General features: G+C 47.6%; 6 protein-coding genes across 6 annotated transcripts; 2 read left to right on the top strand and 4 right to left on the bottom strand.

The window, feature by feature from the left end:
- Positions 1 to 1,039: 1,039 nt before the first annotated feature.
- Positions 1,040 to 2,007, bottom strand: FIESC28_05434 (uncharacterized protein; the record flags this gene model as incomplete). Its single annotated transcript, XM_031159581.1, has 3 exons — positions 1,040 to 1,365; positions 1,425 to 1,515; positions 1,660 to 2,007. 3 exons carry the CDS (start codon positions 2,005 to 2,007, stop codon positions 1,040 to 1,042), a joined length of 765 nt encoding a protein of 254 aa, XP_031016464.1.
- A 1,119-nt stretch (positions 2,008 to 3,126) lies between these two features.
- Positions 3,127 to 8,459, top strand: FIESC28_05433 (uncharacterized protein; the record flags this gene model as incomplete). Its single annotated transcript, XM_031159580.1, has 16 exons — positions 3,127 to 3,368; positions 3,429 to 3,468; positions 3,540 to 3,590; positions 3,640 to 3,726; positions 3,780 to 3,815; positions 3,869 to 4,020; positions 4,076 to 4,174; positions 4,231 to 6,461; positions 6,521 to 6,965; positions 7,019 to 7,039; positions 7,094 to 7,163; positions 7,213 to 7,305; positions 7,362 to 7,873; positions 7,929 to 7,984; positions 8,040 to 8,377; positions 8,442 to 8,459. The coding sequence occupies 16 exons, from the start codon at positions 3,127 to 3,129 to the stop codon at positions 8,457 to 8,459; spliced, it is 4,491 nt and encodes a 1,496-aa protein (XP_031016463.1).
- A 544-nt stretch (positions 8,460 to 9,003) lies between these two features.
- Positions 9,004 to 10,754, bottom strand: FIESC28_05432 (uncharacterized protein; the record flags this gene model as incomplete). Its single annotated transcript, XM_031159579.1, has 3 exons — positions 9,004 to 9,856; positions 9,953 to 10,204; positions 10,282 to 10,754. 3 exons carry the CDS (start codon positions 10,752 to 10,754, stop codon positions 9,004 to 9,006), a joined length of 1,578 nt encoding a protein of 525 aa, XP_031016462.1.
- Positions 10,755 to 11,053: 299 nt separating this feature from the next.
- FIESC28_05431 (uncharacterized protein) lies at positions 11,054 to 11,611 on the bottom strand (the record flags this gene model as incomplete). The annotated part of the gene is made up of 2 exons (XM_031159578.1): positions 11,054 to 11,531; positions 11,592 to 11,611. 2 exons carry the CDS (start codon positions 11,609 to 11,611, stop codon positions 11,054 to 11,056), a joined length of 498 nt encoding a protein of 165 aa, XP_031016461.1.
- Positions 11,612 to 12,572: 961 nt separating this feature from the next.
- On the top strand, positions 12,573 to 12,881 carry FIESC28_05430 (uncharacterized protein; the record flags this gene model as incomplete). Its single annotated transcript, XM_031159577.1, has 1 exon — positions 12,573 to 12,881. The coding sequence occupies one exon, from the start codon at positions 12,573 to 12,575 to the stop codon at positions 12,879 to 12,881; it is 309 nt and encodes a 102-aa protein (XP_031016460.1).
- Positions 12,882 to 14,379: 1,498 nt separating this feature from the next.
- FIESC28_05429 (uncharacterized protein) lies at positions 14,380 to 15,717 on the bottom strand (the record flags this gene model as incomplete). The annotated part of the gene is made up of 1 exon (XM_031159576.1): positions 14,380 to 15,717. One exon carries the CDS (start codon positions 15,715 to 15,717, stop codon positions 14,380 to 14,382), a length of 1,338 nt encoding a protein of 445 aa, XP_031016459.1.
- Between the last annotated feature and the right edge of the window lie 440 nt (positions 15,718 to 16,157).

Genomic DNA, 16,157 nt, shown 5'->3' with positions numbered 1-16,157 from the left:
GCTAGAGACTACTAAAGCCTACCGGAAGTTACAGGACCTTATAGGGCCTGTAGCAGTAGTATAGCTTAATTCCTCTATAGCCCTAGCCCTTACAAGGACCCGGGCTATCTTAGCAGCCTCTATTAGCAATGAAGCCCCTAGAGGGATAGCTACTTCCCTCTAGAACCCCTTTAAAAGGGATTCCTAAGGCTCCTTATAGCCTTACTTATCCCCTATAACTACTACCTATAGTAGTTACTTACCTTACCTTCTTACTTTATTTCCTTTACCTTATTTTTCTATCTTATTTTCCTATTTTATTTCCTTACCTTATTTTCCTACCTTATTTTCTTACTTTTCTCCTTACCTTATAGCTAGCCTTATTTTCCTTACCTTACCCTATACTACTTATAGCTCTATTTCTTTTACTATTTTCCTTATATTCCCTATAGCTATAGATATCTTTCTATTTCCTTATACTGTAAATCGTTACTAGAAAAGCAACTGGGTAGATAGCTTAGATAGTTAATACTAACCCTATCCTAACCCTAAGATCCTCTATCCTCTATCCTCTATTAGTTCCCATATTTCTGAAAATCCAATCACACTACCTATTAATAAAATAAAAGAATCGCTTTTATCTATTAGCATAACGGCATTAGCCGCGCTAGCCCTTGAGCTTGTGCGGCGAATGGGGCTTTGACGGACAATGGTGCCTTTCTTGTCAAGTTGGTATCTGGTCGCTACTCACACGTACTTCCTGCTAGGAGAGATAATTATTCCATCACCTCTGTTTGTAAAGCAAGGTCATATGTTTGCTTTCGTGGTCGCAGTACCTATGTGAGACGAGCGAGCCTACAACAGCGAGTAATCTTAATTAATTAGGTTATAGTATAGTATTTTTAGCTGAGACAGATAGTACTGAGTTGCTTTCATAGTTGCAATATTCCTAGTAAAGCTAATCAAGAGTTTGTTTTAATAGTTTAATTAAAGTTATTACAAATCCAAAGTATAGTTAAGTTAATACACTAAACATATAAAAACTGTCTCTTATCTATTATCAAATTCTAATCTTGAAGGAGATAAAATCTCGGAAATCGATAATAACACATTCGTTTGGATTTGCCTTTTCTGCTGCTATCCATGCATAAGGCAGAGCCGGTTCTGGGATACGCCTGAAGTAGGCATCCAGTTGAACCCAATTAATACTTCTCATAAGATATTGAGCTATGAGTGTGTGTGAATATGCGTAATCATCCGTTGATATTGTGCCCTTGACTCCGTGAGCGCCCACTGATTGTGCTTGTATAATGTTTTCGTTTGATTCTTCTTGTTCAGGCGCACTGGGCCCAACTTCTGTGAGCTTTGCTTTGCCACTAGGGAGAACTTGAGAGAAAAAGAACCTATCTTAGTAAAGTTCTACTAATGTGAGCAGTGAAACTTACTGATGGATAATACTGTGCGTTCCCTACGTATAGATGATTGACCCGTCACCTGTTCATGATCGTTGCTGATGAATCGTGGTAAGATATTTGCCTGTAATGCATTAGAAGTCATATGGTATAAGGAGAGTCATATGCTGCCATAGCAAAAGTACTAAACACCAGACTCGTGGACAATGTGCCACATTCTGGTTCACGGAGTTAAGCTGCTTGGGTCAAGGAAACAAGGTATACATACATATTGAAAGGCTTTCGAGGTCAAAGGCAGCCAAAGCATAATGTTACCAGGGCTTCCCCCGTAGTGGTTCATTGTGTGACGAACTGCGCTGGGGGTCGCGGCCCATCTGGTCTCAGTGACTCTAGCGCTGTGAGGGTCTTGACCTGCATCGTAGGTATGGAAGCGAACCAAACAGTCATTGGCCTTCACAACCTCCCAACGTCCTTGTGGATCGAATGGATCGTAGGGGGAATCAACGATGCCTTGCATGAGATCAGTTTCACTTGCCACAAACCCGAGTTCCGAACACGGGATAGCAGCCACTGTGCAGAGAAGTGCTGCTCCCAGAGTGATCCTTTGGAAGTGCATGGTTGGACTGCAATGTGTTTCCTGCGAAACTGAGACTTGTGTGAGGGGAGAGAAGTTGATGGGAGCTGAACCAATGCTGGAGCCGACCAAGATATAGGCGAGACTTTACATGAGCGGCATTTTGCGATGCTAGATTGATTGGACGTGACACATGATAAAACGAATTTTAATATTACCAATCTAATGGCTCGGACCCTTGTTGTTTTTAATCGCGCGGTGTAGGGAAGCCCTGGTCTAGTTCCTCCGTGGGATCGTGGAGACCTCGCCACCGCCCGAGGCAATCTAACTAAGTGGCGGTGCACTCCTCTCTTTATCGCCTCTACAGCTTTGAACGACATCTCTATCTACCCAGTTGAAGACTTGAGGTACAAGCACCCAAACGCACAGACTATGGTACACTGTTGGGAAACAGAGACAGTTGTTTTAAATTCTATTAAGTACAACATTTCTTAGTATTTGAAGACATAGATGTTATTTATCCACTCAAAGTAAATGCCTATAGATATGAATATATCTTGCGCTAAAACTTTTGTTCCTCTTTCTTTTCTTTTTTTCCCGCGAGGTCTAAAGGATTTTCGGAAGGATTTCGGAAGGATTTCTTGAAAGATCATGAACGGATGTACTAAACTTCGGGAAGAGTACCAACAAGGTTAGCTTGGATTATCAGTCCCAAGGATCAGTCTGAGCCCGCCTATCGGATCCCGGAGAAAAGTAGGATGTGGTCCAGATACCTCGGATGATAGTTTAACTCTAATTTAAAAACCCCTTGAACTACGGATAGATAATTACCCTTAGAGACCCTTGACCTTCTAAAATTCCACTTGCGTTTCACGCTGCTTCCTTCGTGTGGAGACGCATGCAGCGTCCCTGCGTCCAAGATTGCCCAGAGAATATCGAGAGTCTAGACAACTGCAGAGTTTTCTTATCCGACTTGGCATACAACAATGGCTGATTATATCCTGTAACTAATGTCAAGAGCTCAAGTGGAGCTCACTAATGGCATCCCTTTTGTCACTTCCTCTTATACTCTTATTCTTCCATTCTATGACTTCTCAGGTCTATTGCACATCCAACACTCTGTTGTGACCTAATCCTCCGCGTTGCGCGTAGCTTGTCACCATGCACGTGAATTCCGCGCTTAATCTTGTCCTGCCGGCTCTTGCCTTCTTGGGCGGAACAGCAAGCTTGCCTTCTGGGCAATACTCTAACTACGAAGTAGAGTTCAGAGAAACCGCTTTCGCTTCCAATCATGCAGGTCTCACTACTCGTCAAGATGCGAAACCTGCTTTGAGAATCTTGCCTTTGGGTGCGTCTATTGTGAGCGGTGTTGGAACCAAGATTGGAACCGAGACTGGCAATGGGTAAGTGATGGATGAAGTGGAAGTTTTGTGGAATGGAAAACTAATGCATATGCCGTGTAGTTTTCGAAAACCTCTCAGGGACCAATTGAGATACAAGGGTGTATGTATATTTCATGAAGTCCTCCCATATGTGACCTTGTGTCATAAATATACTTATAAATCTCATTATAGTGGCTTGTCAATATGGTCGGCAGCAAACGGAATGGAGACATGGTGGATGGAGTAAGCTCGCGACCAGCCTCTGGGGTTTATCTCAGCACTAACTTTATAGGATTTCGAAGCCACTAGCGGTGATACTATCGACCAGGTCCGCAAAGCAGGACGCAACTCATATGGATACAAGCCCAATGTCGTTCTAGTAAGTTGTCGTCAATCCACAATGAATAACACAACAACTAAGCTCTCTGACAGATCAACGCCGGCACCAACGATGCAAATCAAAACAAGGTATACATGCCCTTTACCTGACTACTATTGGGTAATAGCTAACAATCTTCCAGGTGGATGGAGCAGGTAGCCGGTTGGAGGCACTCCTTAATGATATTTGGACCTCCGATGGTATGTCCAAGACATTTGTTGTTGTGTCATCTGTGATCCGACGCAACGATGCTCAGGCAGAGCGCAATCGACTAGAGATCAACGAACAATACAAGTATGTATCTATGCTACCTACTTCATTCTCTCTTCTAACTCTGTTTGCTCCTTAGGAAGATGATTAGGCGCCTCCAAAGTACTGGAAAACGGGTCGAATATATTGATATCGACATTCCGTTGAACGAGCTGGTAGCGGATGGAATCCACCCCAAGTAAGTCAAACCGTCTCTCATCTACATATCCACCACTGACGATAAACTCTCAACAGCGAGGCCGGGCATAAGAAGATGGCAATCAAGTTCTGGTATGCCATCGAATGGGCTCATCAGGATGGACTCATTGCAGAGGCTTCTCCGTTCACTGCCACAGTGGGCAACACTTGTGACAAACAACCTGGACAAGCCCAGTACGGCGGTGTCACCCAGAAGGGCTCAGGCGAAGACGATGGCATCTACTACCATAACAGCCAGGAGATGGGCACTATCTGGTCATACACCTCGGAGTTTGATCGTGATCAGTGGTTCTTCACCAGGCTATATGGATCAAAGTATGATGATATCGTTGGTTGGTGGTATGCTGATAAGGTGCTTACCTTTGCCACTTGGAAGAATAACGGAGGAGGCAAGTTCTCCAAAGTGTCTGACCTACAGACCAACCTCTTCTGCAACCCTCGCGGCATCTTCTGGGTTGATCTCAATGGCGATGGCTACGATGATTTCCTGTGCGTCTCGCCCAATGGAGATACATTGGCATCTATCAACAACAAAGATGGAACCGCTACCAAGCCACCAACTTTCAAGAACATCGGCATGATCAAGGGCAACGTCGGTTTCAAGCAGGACCGTGTCAGATGGGGTGACATCGACGGCGATGGCAGAGCTGATTACATGATCCTCGACGACGGTGGAAATGTTCGTGCTTGGAGAAATTCAGGTACCTCTGACACACCCAGCTGGCAACCTCTGGGCTTGCGCTTCTCCGCCAAGGGCATGGGCGACATGCGTGGTGTCCGCTTCGAGGATATCAACGGCGATGGGCGCGACGACTGGTTGTGGGTGAGCGAGACAGGTGCCACAACAACTTGGACCAACTCCCGAAGCTGCAAGAAGGGGAAGCTTGGCGACGGCCTCAACGTGGCCTGGCGACAAGGTTTCTGGAAGGGCTCTTCTTCGGGACCAACCCATGCCGGTGCTGGTTCTTCTAGTCGAGACAGAATCCACTTCGCCAGGATCTATGGCGATGCTGCTTTTGGGCTTTTACCCAAGGCAGACTATGTCTATCTACAATCAACCAAGCAAACGGACGGCAGGTTCAAGTTCGACATGAAGGTTTGGAAGAACACTGGAGGGGGTTCTACCAAGCTCAAGGCCGATGGCAACAAGTACTGCAACATGCACGGCCACTCAGATGGACGACAAGACTATGTTTGGACTCTATCAACAGGCAAAATGACTGTCTGGCCTAACCTGGGAAAGAAGTCTGTCAGCGGCGGCAACGATGTCTTCTGGGGCAGTCCCAAAGATCTCTGGAAGCCTTCAAAGGACATGGATCGTCGAGACCTCCATCTAGTTGACTGGAATGACGATGGTGCGTGCGATATCGCATGGGTCGATCCCGACAACAACAACAAGGTTTCCGTCTGGATCAACAACTACAAGAAGACGGGTTCTTTCACCTGGACATACCTCGCCGATCCAGCCCCAGTTTTGAACTGTCCCGAGAAGAGAGGAGTGGGTATTCACGACCTTGCTGTCAGGTTTGCCGACGTTTCAGACAACAAGTTGTCAGACTACATTTGTATCCAGCCCGACGGGCGCTTCTACGGCTGGACTCACAACACGGATGGTTCCTGGGAGAGAATTGCCCAGTTCAAAAAGGCGGAGGGTATCGATCGTGCCAACCTTCGTTTCGGCAACGTCAACGGCAAGGGTGGTGAAGACATGATCTGGGTCGACAAGTACACGGGCGATGCCACTGTCTATATCAACAGAGGCAAGATGGATACTGGCGGTAGCAACTGGTGGTTCTTGAAGAGCGGAAAACAGTACGATGGCTCCTGGGCTGGTACCTGTCAGTACTTCCCTGACCTCGATGGAGATGGCAGAGCAGACTTGCACTCCATCACGGCTACATTCGACAATCGTGGAGAAACATTCTTCAACCGCTGTGGTATGACGGACCGTACAGGCGATGACAAAGGCTGGGCCCCCGGCCAGGATCCAGGATTCGGCGCCCTGCCATCTCCCGGTTCCAAGCCAGGAACCGGTGTTCCAGCTCTTCCATCAACTTGCGAGCCAATCTGCTGGGATGTGTCTGACGACAAAGAGACCAAGTGTGCCAAGGACGGTACCGACTGGGACGTGGTGAGTAGAGACAGTGACACCCCATACGATCGCTTGAACATCCAAAAGCTTGCTGCCATTGGAGACTCTTACTCGGCTGGAATCGGTGCTGGAGACAGACTCGGTAGTGTCTCTGAAGCCTTCAAGTCTGGCAGTGGTAAGTTCTCCTCGTGGAGCCCTCATGTTACCGCCCGGAATCTAACCTTGTGGAAATAGACTTTGCTTGTGCCCGCTACAACAAGGCCTATCCGTACCTTCTCAACCAGGACGAAAGAATTGGCGATCCATCCCGTCGCAAGTTCCAGTTTCTTTCTTGCTCCGGCGCTGTTATGAAAGATGTGCTAGACAAGCAAATTCCAGAGCTCGACAGCAACCAAGACGCCATTACTTTATCCATCGGCGGTAACGATGTGGGCTTGATCGACCTGCTGAACTCATGCATTTTCCAAATGGGTGTTTTCACCAAAGCCCAAGCCGCAGCTGCAAAGTTGATTGCAGAGGCTGACAAGGAATACGCATGGGCAAAGGGCTTTGATTGGGATAGTCTCTCTCGAGGTTGCGAGGGTCAAATAGATCACAGCAAATCCCTTGCCGACTCGCAGGCTTTCAGCAAGAACCTCGACGATGTCTTGTCGGCTGCCAAAAAGAAGCTCAACAATGGGTATGCCGCCTACTCTTTTCTTTTTCACTGAAACCTCACTAACGATGATGCAGAGCCAAGATTTATGTCACAGGGTGAGCCTTTTAACTTTCTAAACTTCTGAACGCTGTGATTGACAATGTTTGTAGGTACGCCAAATTCTTCGCCGAAACAATGACAACCGAGTGTGACAAGGTCACTTGGACAACATGGATTTACGTAAGTCAACCATGAATTAGGCATCGTATCATGACTGATTGAGAAACAGAAATTGGCAAATCTTGGGCAACCGGCCGAGTACTTGACGAGAGCTCGTCGCCTTTCCCTGAACCTTTTGGTTGACAAAGTCAACTCGCAAATTGTCCGTTGAGTCCCTACCTCCAACATCTCTTCTCTTTTACTGACGGTTCTTTATAGCAAGCGGCTGTTGAACGAGCAGGAGACTCGGTCAGGTATATCTCCTATGACGGTATGGTCGGCCATTATGGTGGCAGGTATTGTGAACCAGGCGTCGATGAGTCGACCAATGAGAGTAATACCAGGCGCGGACTCCTGTTCTACGAACTAAACACGTGGGACCCCGCAGGAACGACGCCTTGGAAGCGTGACACTGCTGGCGAACTGAGTGAGACATTCTACGGTGGTATGCTCGTTCTGGCACAAATCACACGCCTCTTGGATCCCGATGCCGAGCTTCATCACGACAATGACAACAAGAAACGATCTGTCTCGACCAAAGCACTCGCTGCACGTGCAGACGTTGTCGATTACCTGGTGCCATTCGGATATGCACGAGTCTTTCACCCCCAAATCCCCCTGCATTACTTGATGGCAAGATTGGTTGCCTTCGAGATCATGTCGGACCATCTAGTTCGCACGGGGTATGCGACTTGGCTCCCTGATGAGGATATGAACTACGCTTGTGAAAAGTATGTCTTCCCTGAGTCGTCTTCTTCCCCAATCCGTACTAACCATGATGATCAGAGGCCCAGACCCGGAACCGCCAAATGATGACCCCCCCAGAGAAAAGAAATGGTCTAGTAAGTGACACATGTCTGCTTTTGTCCATGTCAAACCGGGACTGACATGTAATAGTGGAAATCTACAAACTGCAATCAGACCCAAGCAAAACAGACTGCACTAAACGAGACGACAAACCGTATAGAAAGGTCTGGGGTTTCGAGCTGGAAAAGTGTTACAACTTCGGGGAAATGCCTGACACAGATTGCCGACAATACACTGGAAAGAAAGAGGAAGGATGTCAGGGAACTTTCAGCCCACATAGCATCCTTGTCCCGGACGAAGGGTATAACTGCATCTTTTTCTTTGGTGATTCATGCACCCGTCCGTTTGATCGCTCGTCCGACCACTCCTGCATGTCAACAAATACGGGCGACGGCTGGGTCGCTAATCAAATCGGGTCTTTCAGATGCGTGAGTATACTCCTACAGCTCCCCTTCTACTGATCACCTTGAACCGTACTAACAGTTCTCGCAGTTGAAAGAAACGAAGTAATAATACCTTTTACGAGTTGTAACAGTGCGGGGGTCAATGCGGATTGCTTCAAGTTCTCTAATACAATGTTGAGAGATGTACCCTTTTGTAAATTAGTTCACCCCGTTTTCGAGGGAAGATTAGTAGATTTAGTGTCACCCTATAGAGCAGAATCAACCTACAGACACTTAGAATTATGGCACCCACTGTACGAAAAGGTGTCAGAAAGTCGATTCCATGTATTGTTGTAAAGTACCGGTAAATAAACCGGTCCGTCCATAGTGGAGCCGGGCGGACTGCCGATAGAGTGGGTCTGACAATTCACCTTGGCCCGTAAACACGCCTGATACTTTATCCCACAGTCACTATACTCCTGATGTGCTGTTGTTTGGGTGATTCTTAGTCTCACATTACCCTCAGTGATGCAGTGCGTGGATCTCGAGTTCAGGACATCCCAGATTTGGGTTATGGACTTATAGTATATATGACTCTATGGCAGCGATGTTGCTACAGGATCCAATCAACTAAGTTAGAGTATGGAACACAGGATATGCAAGCTGAGTAGCTAACACACATGTAACCGGTTTCGTTCCCTGGCCGTTACCACCTGATCGTCGTGACTGGTCCCCCGGCCATTATTGTCAATAAAGAGCTTCAACCCCACAGCGCGATCCTTATTCTTGGTCCGCAAAGACAACTTGTCAGACTTCTTCCCTTCGCAATACCCCCAAGCCGGACTCTCCTTGCCATCCTCAGTGATAAACTGCAACCCCGTCAAGATACCATCTTTATCAATCCATACGTGGGCGAACTTGAGACGAGCTCCCTCGATATTCCACTCGTCTTGGACGTAATGTGGCTTCTGTTCGAGTTCCTCCTCGCCGCGGCGTGAGCCTTGAAAGAACCAGCACCAGTAGTTCCCCTTCAGGCCGAGGGTGTCCTTGGGAGGCGTGAATTCTGTTGGACCGATGGAGGCTGTCGTCTGGTCCTCGGCGTAGTTGAAGGACAGAGAAACCAGAGGGAGTTGTGAAGACTCGGTTCCGTGACATAATGCTACTTTGATGGATGAGATGGGTCTGCTGCAGTCGAACCATGATACAGTGGCTTTATCACTCGGTACCTGTCGTTGTTCAACCTTTCTTTTGCCATAGATGGTGCCAAATTCTCGCAAATCTTTCGGTGGAGGGCCTGGAACCCAGTATCTCCCTTCTTTATCCTTCGCCAGCGTGGGTGTACTGACAGGAATACGACTCCACTTGCGAGTGAAAGCACCGACATTTTGGAAGTCTATGCCAGGACTGTTTCTGTCCCCCCAATGGCAGTAGATACCCATGAGAGCATCGCGGCAATGTTTTTGTTCTTCAGAAAAGACAACTCCGTTCCTACCAGCGCCCGCTTCAACGATCACTTGGCGTCCTCTATTCGTGACAAACCGTACACCGTCAAGTTGGAGAGATGTGGCGACGTGGAAGTAGAGAATCTACTCGCCTCCACGCCCGTCAATCTCAAGATACTGCATAGCGTATGTCTTGCCGATACTGCGAGTAGTGCCATCATTCCGGCGGAGTTCGAAACCTCGAACTTGAGCATCCACGCCTATGGCAGATATCATGTCCAGATCGCTCTCTTTCGTGCCAAATATCCGCGTCTCCATCTGCAAGTCATCCTTTGTTAAGTCACTGGTGATCGCACCATGTCGGCAAGGCATAATATCGAGCTCGTCGGGTGGTGCTTCTCCCTTCCACAGATGCCCTGCAGTCGAGGGGCTGTTGGGTGGAATCGGTAGGCCCATTAGATCTAGACGCTGCTTGTGCTGCAGACGATAGACGCTGTCTCGGGGTACCTTTTGAAAGGCTGGAACATAAGGGCAAGCTTTTCAATGGGCTGCCCAATACCCAGGCCGATTCTGAAGCCGACAACGAAATTGCCAGGATCGGGACGGATAACTCGCACATCGCCTTGAATCTGGCCAACCTGGACGGGATCTCCCCTGAAGAAGCTGAATCGCAGCCCGACAACTTTGCGAATAACCTTGGTGAGGTCCTTTTCATCAACTTCTGCCTTTGTAATAATGGCCATCTCGGTAATCCAACCCTTCTTCGGGATCTTTACGTCCTTACTCGTTGCAAATAGCTTCTCATTCCCGCATACTTTCTGAGTCGCATGCTCAGTTTCTCGCGTTCCTATACCGACCAGCTCGCCTTCTTTTGACCAAAATACCGTGATGATAGGTTGGGCAGTTTTCACGGCCGCGAATGTATCCAGGAGACCAAGTACGGTGAAAATGGTGCTGTTGTTGTAGGGATAGCGTAGCATTGGTAGGATAGTGCTGTATGCATCGTCAAGCACAGGTGATATATCGATTAACAACTCTTTTGATGCATGATAAGCTTTGTGTAAAGGCCAGTATCTTTGAGAAGTCGTTCGCACACTCCCCAGATCCGAGCGCGATTCCGAAGTCTTTTGGTAACAGCGCCACTACGCGAGTCTTTGCCAGTGCTGACGGCTCTCATGGCTTTGTAGAGTTTGAACCAGTCGATCTCGGAGTTCGATAGTACCTTCAAGCGGGCCAAATAGTAGAGAGCCCACTTCATGCCGGATTGAAACTTGGCTTTCTAGAATGCATTGGACGACGTGACATTGGCGGCGCTGCGAGAAGCAAGACGGATGGCGCAGAGGCTGCCGTAGTCGAGACATTCCAGCACGCCAGACATAATCTCGTCTGGAAGCAATTCGAACCTGCTATCACTTCTACTGTTCGTCTGATAAGAGCAGCGTTTTACATCAGACTCCTCCAGCTTCGATTCCTGCAAGATCAACTTGATGAACTTTTGGACACGTGGGATCTTTGTTGGTGAGGCAACGACATATTCCAGTCCTGTAATCCACTTCCACTCGATCTCCCGACAGGCTGACGCGTCGCCGCCATAATCATAGTCAAGACCAAATGCATTCCTGTCAGGCACATGGGGGATGAGGATCTCGTACAGCGCAGCAATGACAATTTTAGTCGGGGCGACGACTTGCTCAAGAATAGAGTAACAATCCTCATGAAAGGGAATCAAAATGTCGTGGCTTTCGCCCCAATCGTATCTATTCGAATATGTATTAGCACTGCTTCAGTGGATTGCAGTTTTGTACTTACACACGCACTTCGTGACTGCGAAGTCCATGTTGTGCGATTTCGTCCGCTTTTACGTAATACCAGTTGAAGTGTGAATAATCAGCAGAAATAGAGAAGACCCTCCTATGTATAGTCAGAAAACCATTTGTACACTCTCGGTCACGTTTGGGGCTTACCCTTTGGTACGGGAACCCCGACCAATGATGTTGGTATTTTCTAGCTATTCTATGCTGCTTGTTGATACCAGGTTTCTATGATAAGCTCCCCTTTCAGTCGAGTGTGCCGGAACACCGCAGAGGGCGCAATGTGTGTCTTCCCGTTCCTGGGACATTACGGCGGTGACCGGTTGGCTTCTTGTTGTGGATATTGAAACTGGAGAAGTTAGGTTGAGACGAAACTATCACTAAGTGTTATGCCTGAGGGCCTGAGGCAGAAACTAATCGCGTTTCTCGCAACATTAATTAGCCCGCTTCTCCTGGTTGTGGATCTAACGTTTACTGGAGCCTGATTTTGTTACTGCTCCACTTCGGCAGATCAACGAGTGGTTTCAACCAGTGTTGGTACATCTCTCTAGTTCATAACGTTTGGTCCACCCAGGAGTCAAATACACACAATCCTCAAATAAGAGCTTGGTAGAAAGTGGTAGTATTATTCGAGTTGCTGATGTGAGAAATTGGGGGCTGATAGCCGAGTCGAAAAGTTCTCATTTTAGCTAGTTTCTGTATCAGTGAGAAAGTATCATATGTATGTAAGACAGAATATGGCAAGCAATTGGTGTGATTTTCGCGAGGAAGCAAAATACTACTAGAACCAGACTCTGTAATTGTAATTTGATATGCAAGATACCAAAACCATATACTGTATGTATTGAGTAAATAGCACAGTCACTTTGTGGAATCGGCTATAAAAGAAACAAAAGACGCCATGAGTTTCCACACGGGATATACTGAATCATCTTTCATGACCTTTAAGGCATACAGCTCCAAGAACGACACAAACTATTTTTCAATATGCATTTCACCAATTTCCTTGTTGGCTCAGTCCTCTGCTATCTTGTCACCGCCTTCAAAGTCCCTAAGGGCACTACAGACGGCTTCTACAAAGTGCACCTCAACGCAAATGGACAAGAAATCCACGAACGCGTCTCAAGCCTCGCAGATGAAGCCACACCTGCAGGCGTCTCCATAGCGAAGCGAGCCCTGAAAGAGAAGCGAGAATGGCGTTGGAACACATGGTGCGGCTGCGGCATCGAACTCAATCACGACAATTGCGATGATGCCGTCCAGGATCTGAAGGATCAGATGGGCTCAGCCGTCTAGTTCGTCACACCTGGCGGCGCCTTTTACTCCATCCGTGGCGACGCCGTGGCCTTTGCCTGTAACACTAATGCCATTGATGCTGTTGTATCGGCCGATTGGGTAACGCGGGTGGCCGAGACGGTAACTGAGCGCTGTGGTTGGTATATTGCGGGCACTGGCAAGGTTGACTAAGTAAGCATGGATGTCAACACGACTGATATAGGCTATATGATTTGGCCAGACGGTGTGGACTTTTGTGGTAATGCTGAGGCGTCGTCGGATTGGAAGTGTTGATAGAATGAGATTTACAAAGGCATCTTAGGGTGAGAGGGGATTTTGTGACTGAGGTGTGACGGTTGGGGTTTCCAAAGGGATACACTAAGCCGTACTGGGTGTATGTTTGTAGAATTGTAGGATACAGTTTGAGCGGTAGCGAAGATGTCACGTCTCTTAGTAGTCAATAGAGCGGGTTAGGCGTATTGAGGTAAAGAAGTTGTATTGATAGCTGGTGAGGTAAGTTCTATCTAAGTGCTAATGAGTGTGGTCTATATACTAAATGGCTGTGGTGAGGATCACGGTGGGTGAGGATCACGGTGATCCTGGATCACGATAGCTCCTGGAGCGTAGTGATCCCGCTGTATAGGTGATCCGTGATTGATTGGGTCAAAATTGTGGGGTGCATGATCGGCACGTGATGGATGAGGCTGGGTCGTAACACCTGATCAATATTCTTCGATTCGACAAAACCCCCTTGCCATAATCTCAATCTTCTGCCGTCCCAGCGGTTTTCCCTAACGATGGGTGCAGATGGGGAACGAGATCATGTCGGAACTCCTGCGCGCCTGGAGGCCGTTGGGTAAGGCGGTCGCATAATTGAGGGAAGAGGGGACGGAGCACTGTTGGCTTATGTATGCACTGTCATTGCTGCGACGCAAAATGCAGCTGGCAGAATAAAAGACGGCGAAATAGCATTCTAGAATTTAAAGAAAATTCTTATATAAGATAAAGCTCTATTATACAGTACATTTTACAGTGTAAATAGGTTTTTAGATCTATAGCTTTATAGCAATTTTATAGATTTTAAAAAAGATTATATAACTTATTTAAAGAGTCAAATAGATACTATTAAGATTTTAGCTATTTTAGGCTTAGTTGGGACTTTTAAAGAGTTTTTTAAAAACTGGATTTAAGGTATATAGGGTAATGCGGCGCTCGCTTATCAACCACGTTAACTTATATCATATATATATAAAAGTAAGACTCTTAATCTGCTTATATAGGTTAAAGATAGCTAGGACTAGAGTCTAATTAAATTAAACAATTAGCTATGCTTTCAAGTGCAGAATAGAAGTCAGCCAAATCCGGCTTTTCATCTCCCGCTGGAATGCACAGAGCAAGCATCCTCATAAACGCAACCCCCAGCCGAAATGCTGCGAATCCTTAAGTTATATAGCGTTCGAAGCTCTCCGAAGGCTCTCCGAGAGCCTTGGGATGCCGATAAATGTCCCGTGAGAGATCCTCAGATTTCGGTCGGCGAACCTTGTCGTGCGAACGAGAAACCGCAGAGATATGGTCGACTTAGGCGGTCAATTGACGGGCTAGAGGTCGGAGAGACGAGGAGAATGTTTTCAGATCGCATGTCTTTATGGAGCCAGCCGGCTGTGTGGAAGCTCAGGAGCGTCTGGCACACCTGCGCAGCTAAACGAAGTCGCATACCAACATCTGGCAGTGGTCCGCTGGATTTCGATAATACATTGAGCAGGGAAAGAGGCTTCTCGGTGCCAGAAGGGAAACAGAAGACCAACCGGAAGCCCCCTTGCTCTTCAGTGTATCCCAGGCAAGGGAATGTCAGAAAAGATGGCGTGGGAGACTGCGAGAGTAGACCCACGAGGGCTTCAACACGTGGTTTAAGCTTCGCTTTCATTCTCGGCTGTACACGCTTCTCTTCTATCAGCATGGTGTCTCCCTGGTACAGGGAAGATCCAATGGTTGATATCATCATATGAATGCTAGACAGCTGGGAAGGGTCCAGAACCGATGGGAGTTCTGCTGGTAGTACACGGCTGGTCCCATCATCGGAGTGCGCTTGTTGCTGGGTATCACCACTATGTGATGTGAGCAAAATATGCTGTGCCTTCAGGCCTGCCGAGGCAGCGAGGCTGTTCTTAACACCAGCATCTGTGAATGAGTCTTGTAGAGATTTCTGGAGATACTGAAGACCCTTGATATCTTCACTCGTTTGGATCGCGAGTTGCAGCGTCTGGTTGACTGCGCGAGACGTCTGGATTCGGTGAGGAATGTCCAAGAGAGACCAAAGCCCATCGACAAGACCGGTCACATCCTGTACCAGCTCCGCGTACTTTTTCTTGTCGACAGCGTCCCAATAAAGGCGCCTTGGGAACCGATTCGCGGTGTTCAGTGTAGATGCGCGCTTGAGGATGCCCTGGCGAATCTCGGATGACACAATATGCGAAAGGATCGACGAAGCCGGGTTATCCGAGACGATCGCCGGTTCGGAAGGGACCAAGTCATCAGAACCATTAGGCGGAGACACAAGTTCCAACTTGTAGCGGTTTTTTAAAGCGTCCGTTGAGGAGAGAAGCTGCTCTAACTGGAACAAAATGATAGCGGCGGGATGCTTGTGTATCTCCAGTGATCCATCGTCCCTGGGAGGGTTGAGGCCGATTACCTTAGCCCATTCAATGAGTCGATGCTCTTGAAGCATGAGTTTTGTTCGTTCGATGGCTGCATCCTTTCCGATGTTTCGAGCGTCAGATATCAAGGTGAAGCCTCTAACGCAGCTGGCCAAAAGGTCGAAGGAGAGCGACACCACAGCTAGAGCTGTTCCGGGGTCCATGATGGATGTGCAATAGGGGTCTCTCCCCTATAAATATTTGTTGGAAAGTCTGGGTCTCGGTCGATCGCCCACGGGGTTTGTGTCGGATAGGCGTGTGATTGTGGATGATGCCTAACCAGCCTGGCAAGATGCTAGTCTACCTGTTGTATGAGGCTTATGCAAGTGCAATTATCCGATATTCAGATCCCCGAGCACTGTTGTACTGGCGCCTCCGACCATTTAGGCTCTTTTAAGCAGTCAATGATCATATATCCCTTCGCTAAAATATAGTTAACTCCTTTGACCACGCAGTGACTTATTTTTAGCTCACTCCTCCACTTTTTGATCCACTTCACTTGGTGTCTTTCGCCATAGTCCTCCAGTTGTCCTAACAATATCGTCAATGGCAAAACAGGCTGAGGCAGGCTATAGTACCTCAGCCGCAAATCAGTAATTACACA

Source organism: Fusarium coffeatum, assembly GCF_003316985.1.
Source record: "Fusarium coffeatum strain FIESC_28 chromosome Unknown BRIP53273_contig_114, whole genome shotgun sequence".
Lineage (NCBI taxonomy): Eukaryota > Fungi > Ascomycota > Sordariomycetes > Hypocreales > Nectriaceae > Fusarium > Fusarium coffeatum.
This window is presented reverse-complemented; position numbering and strand designations above follow the sequence as displayed.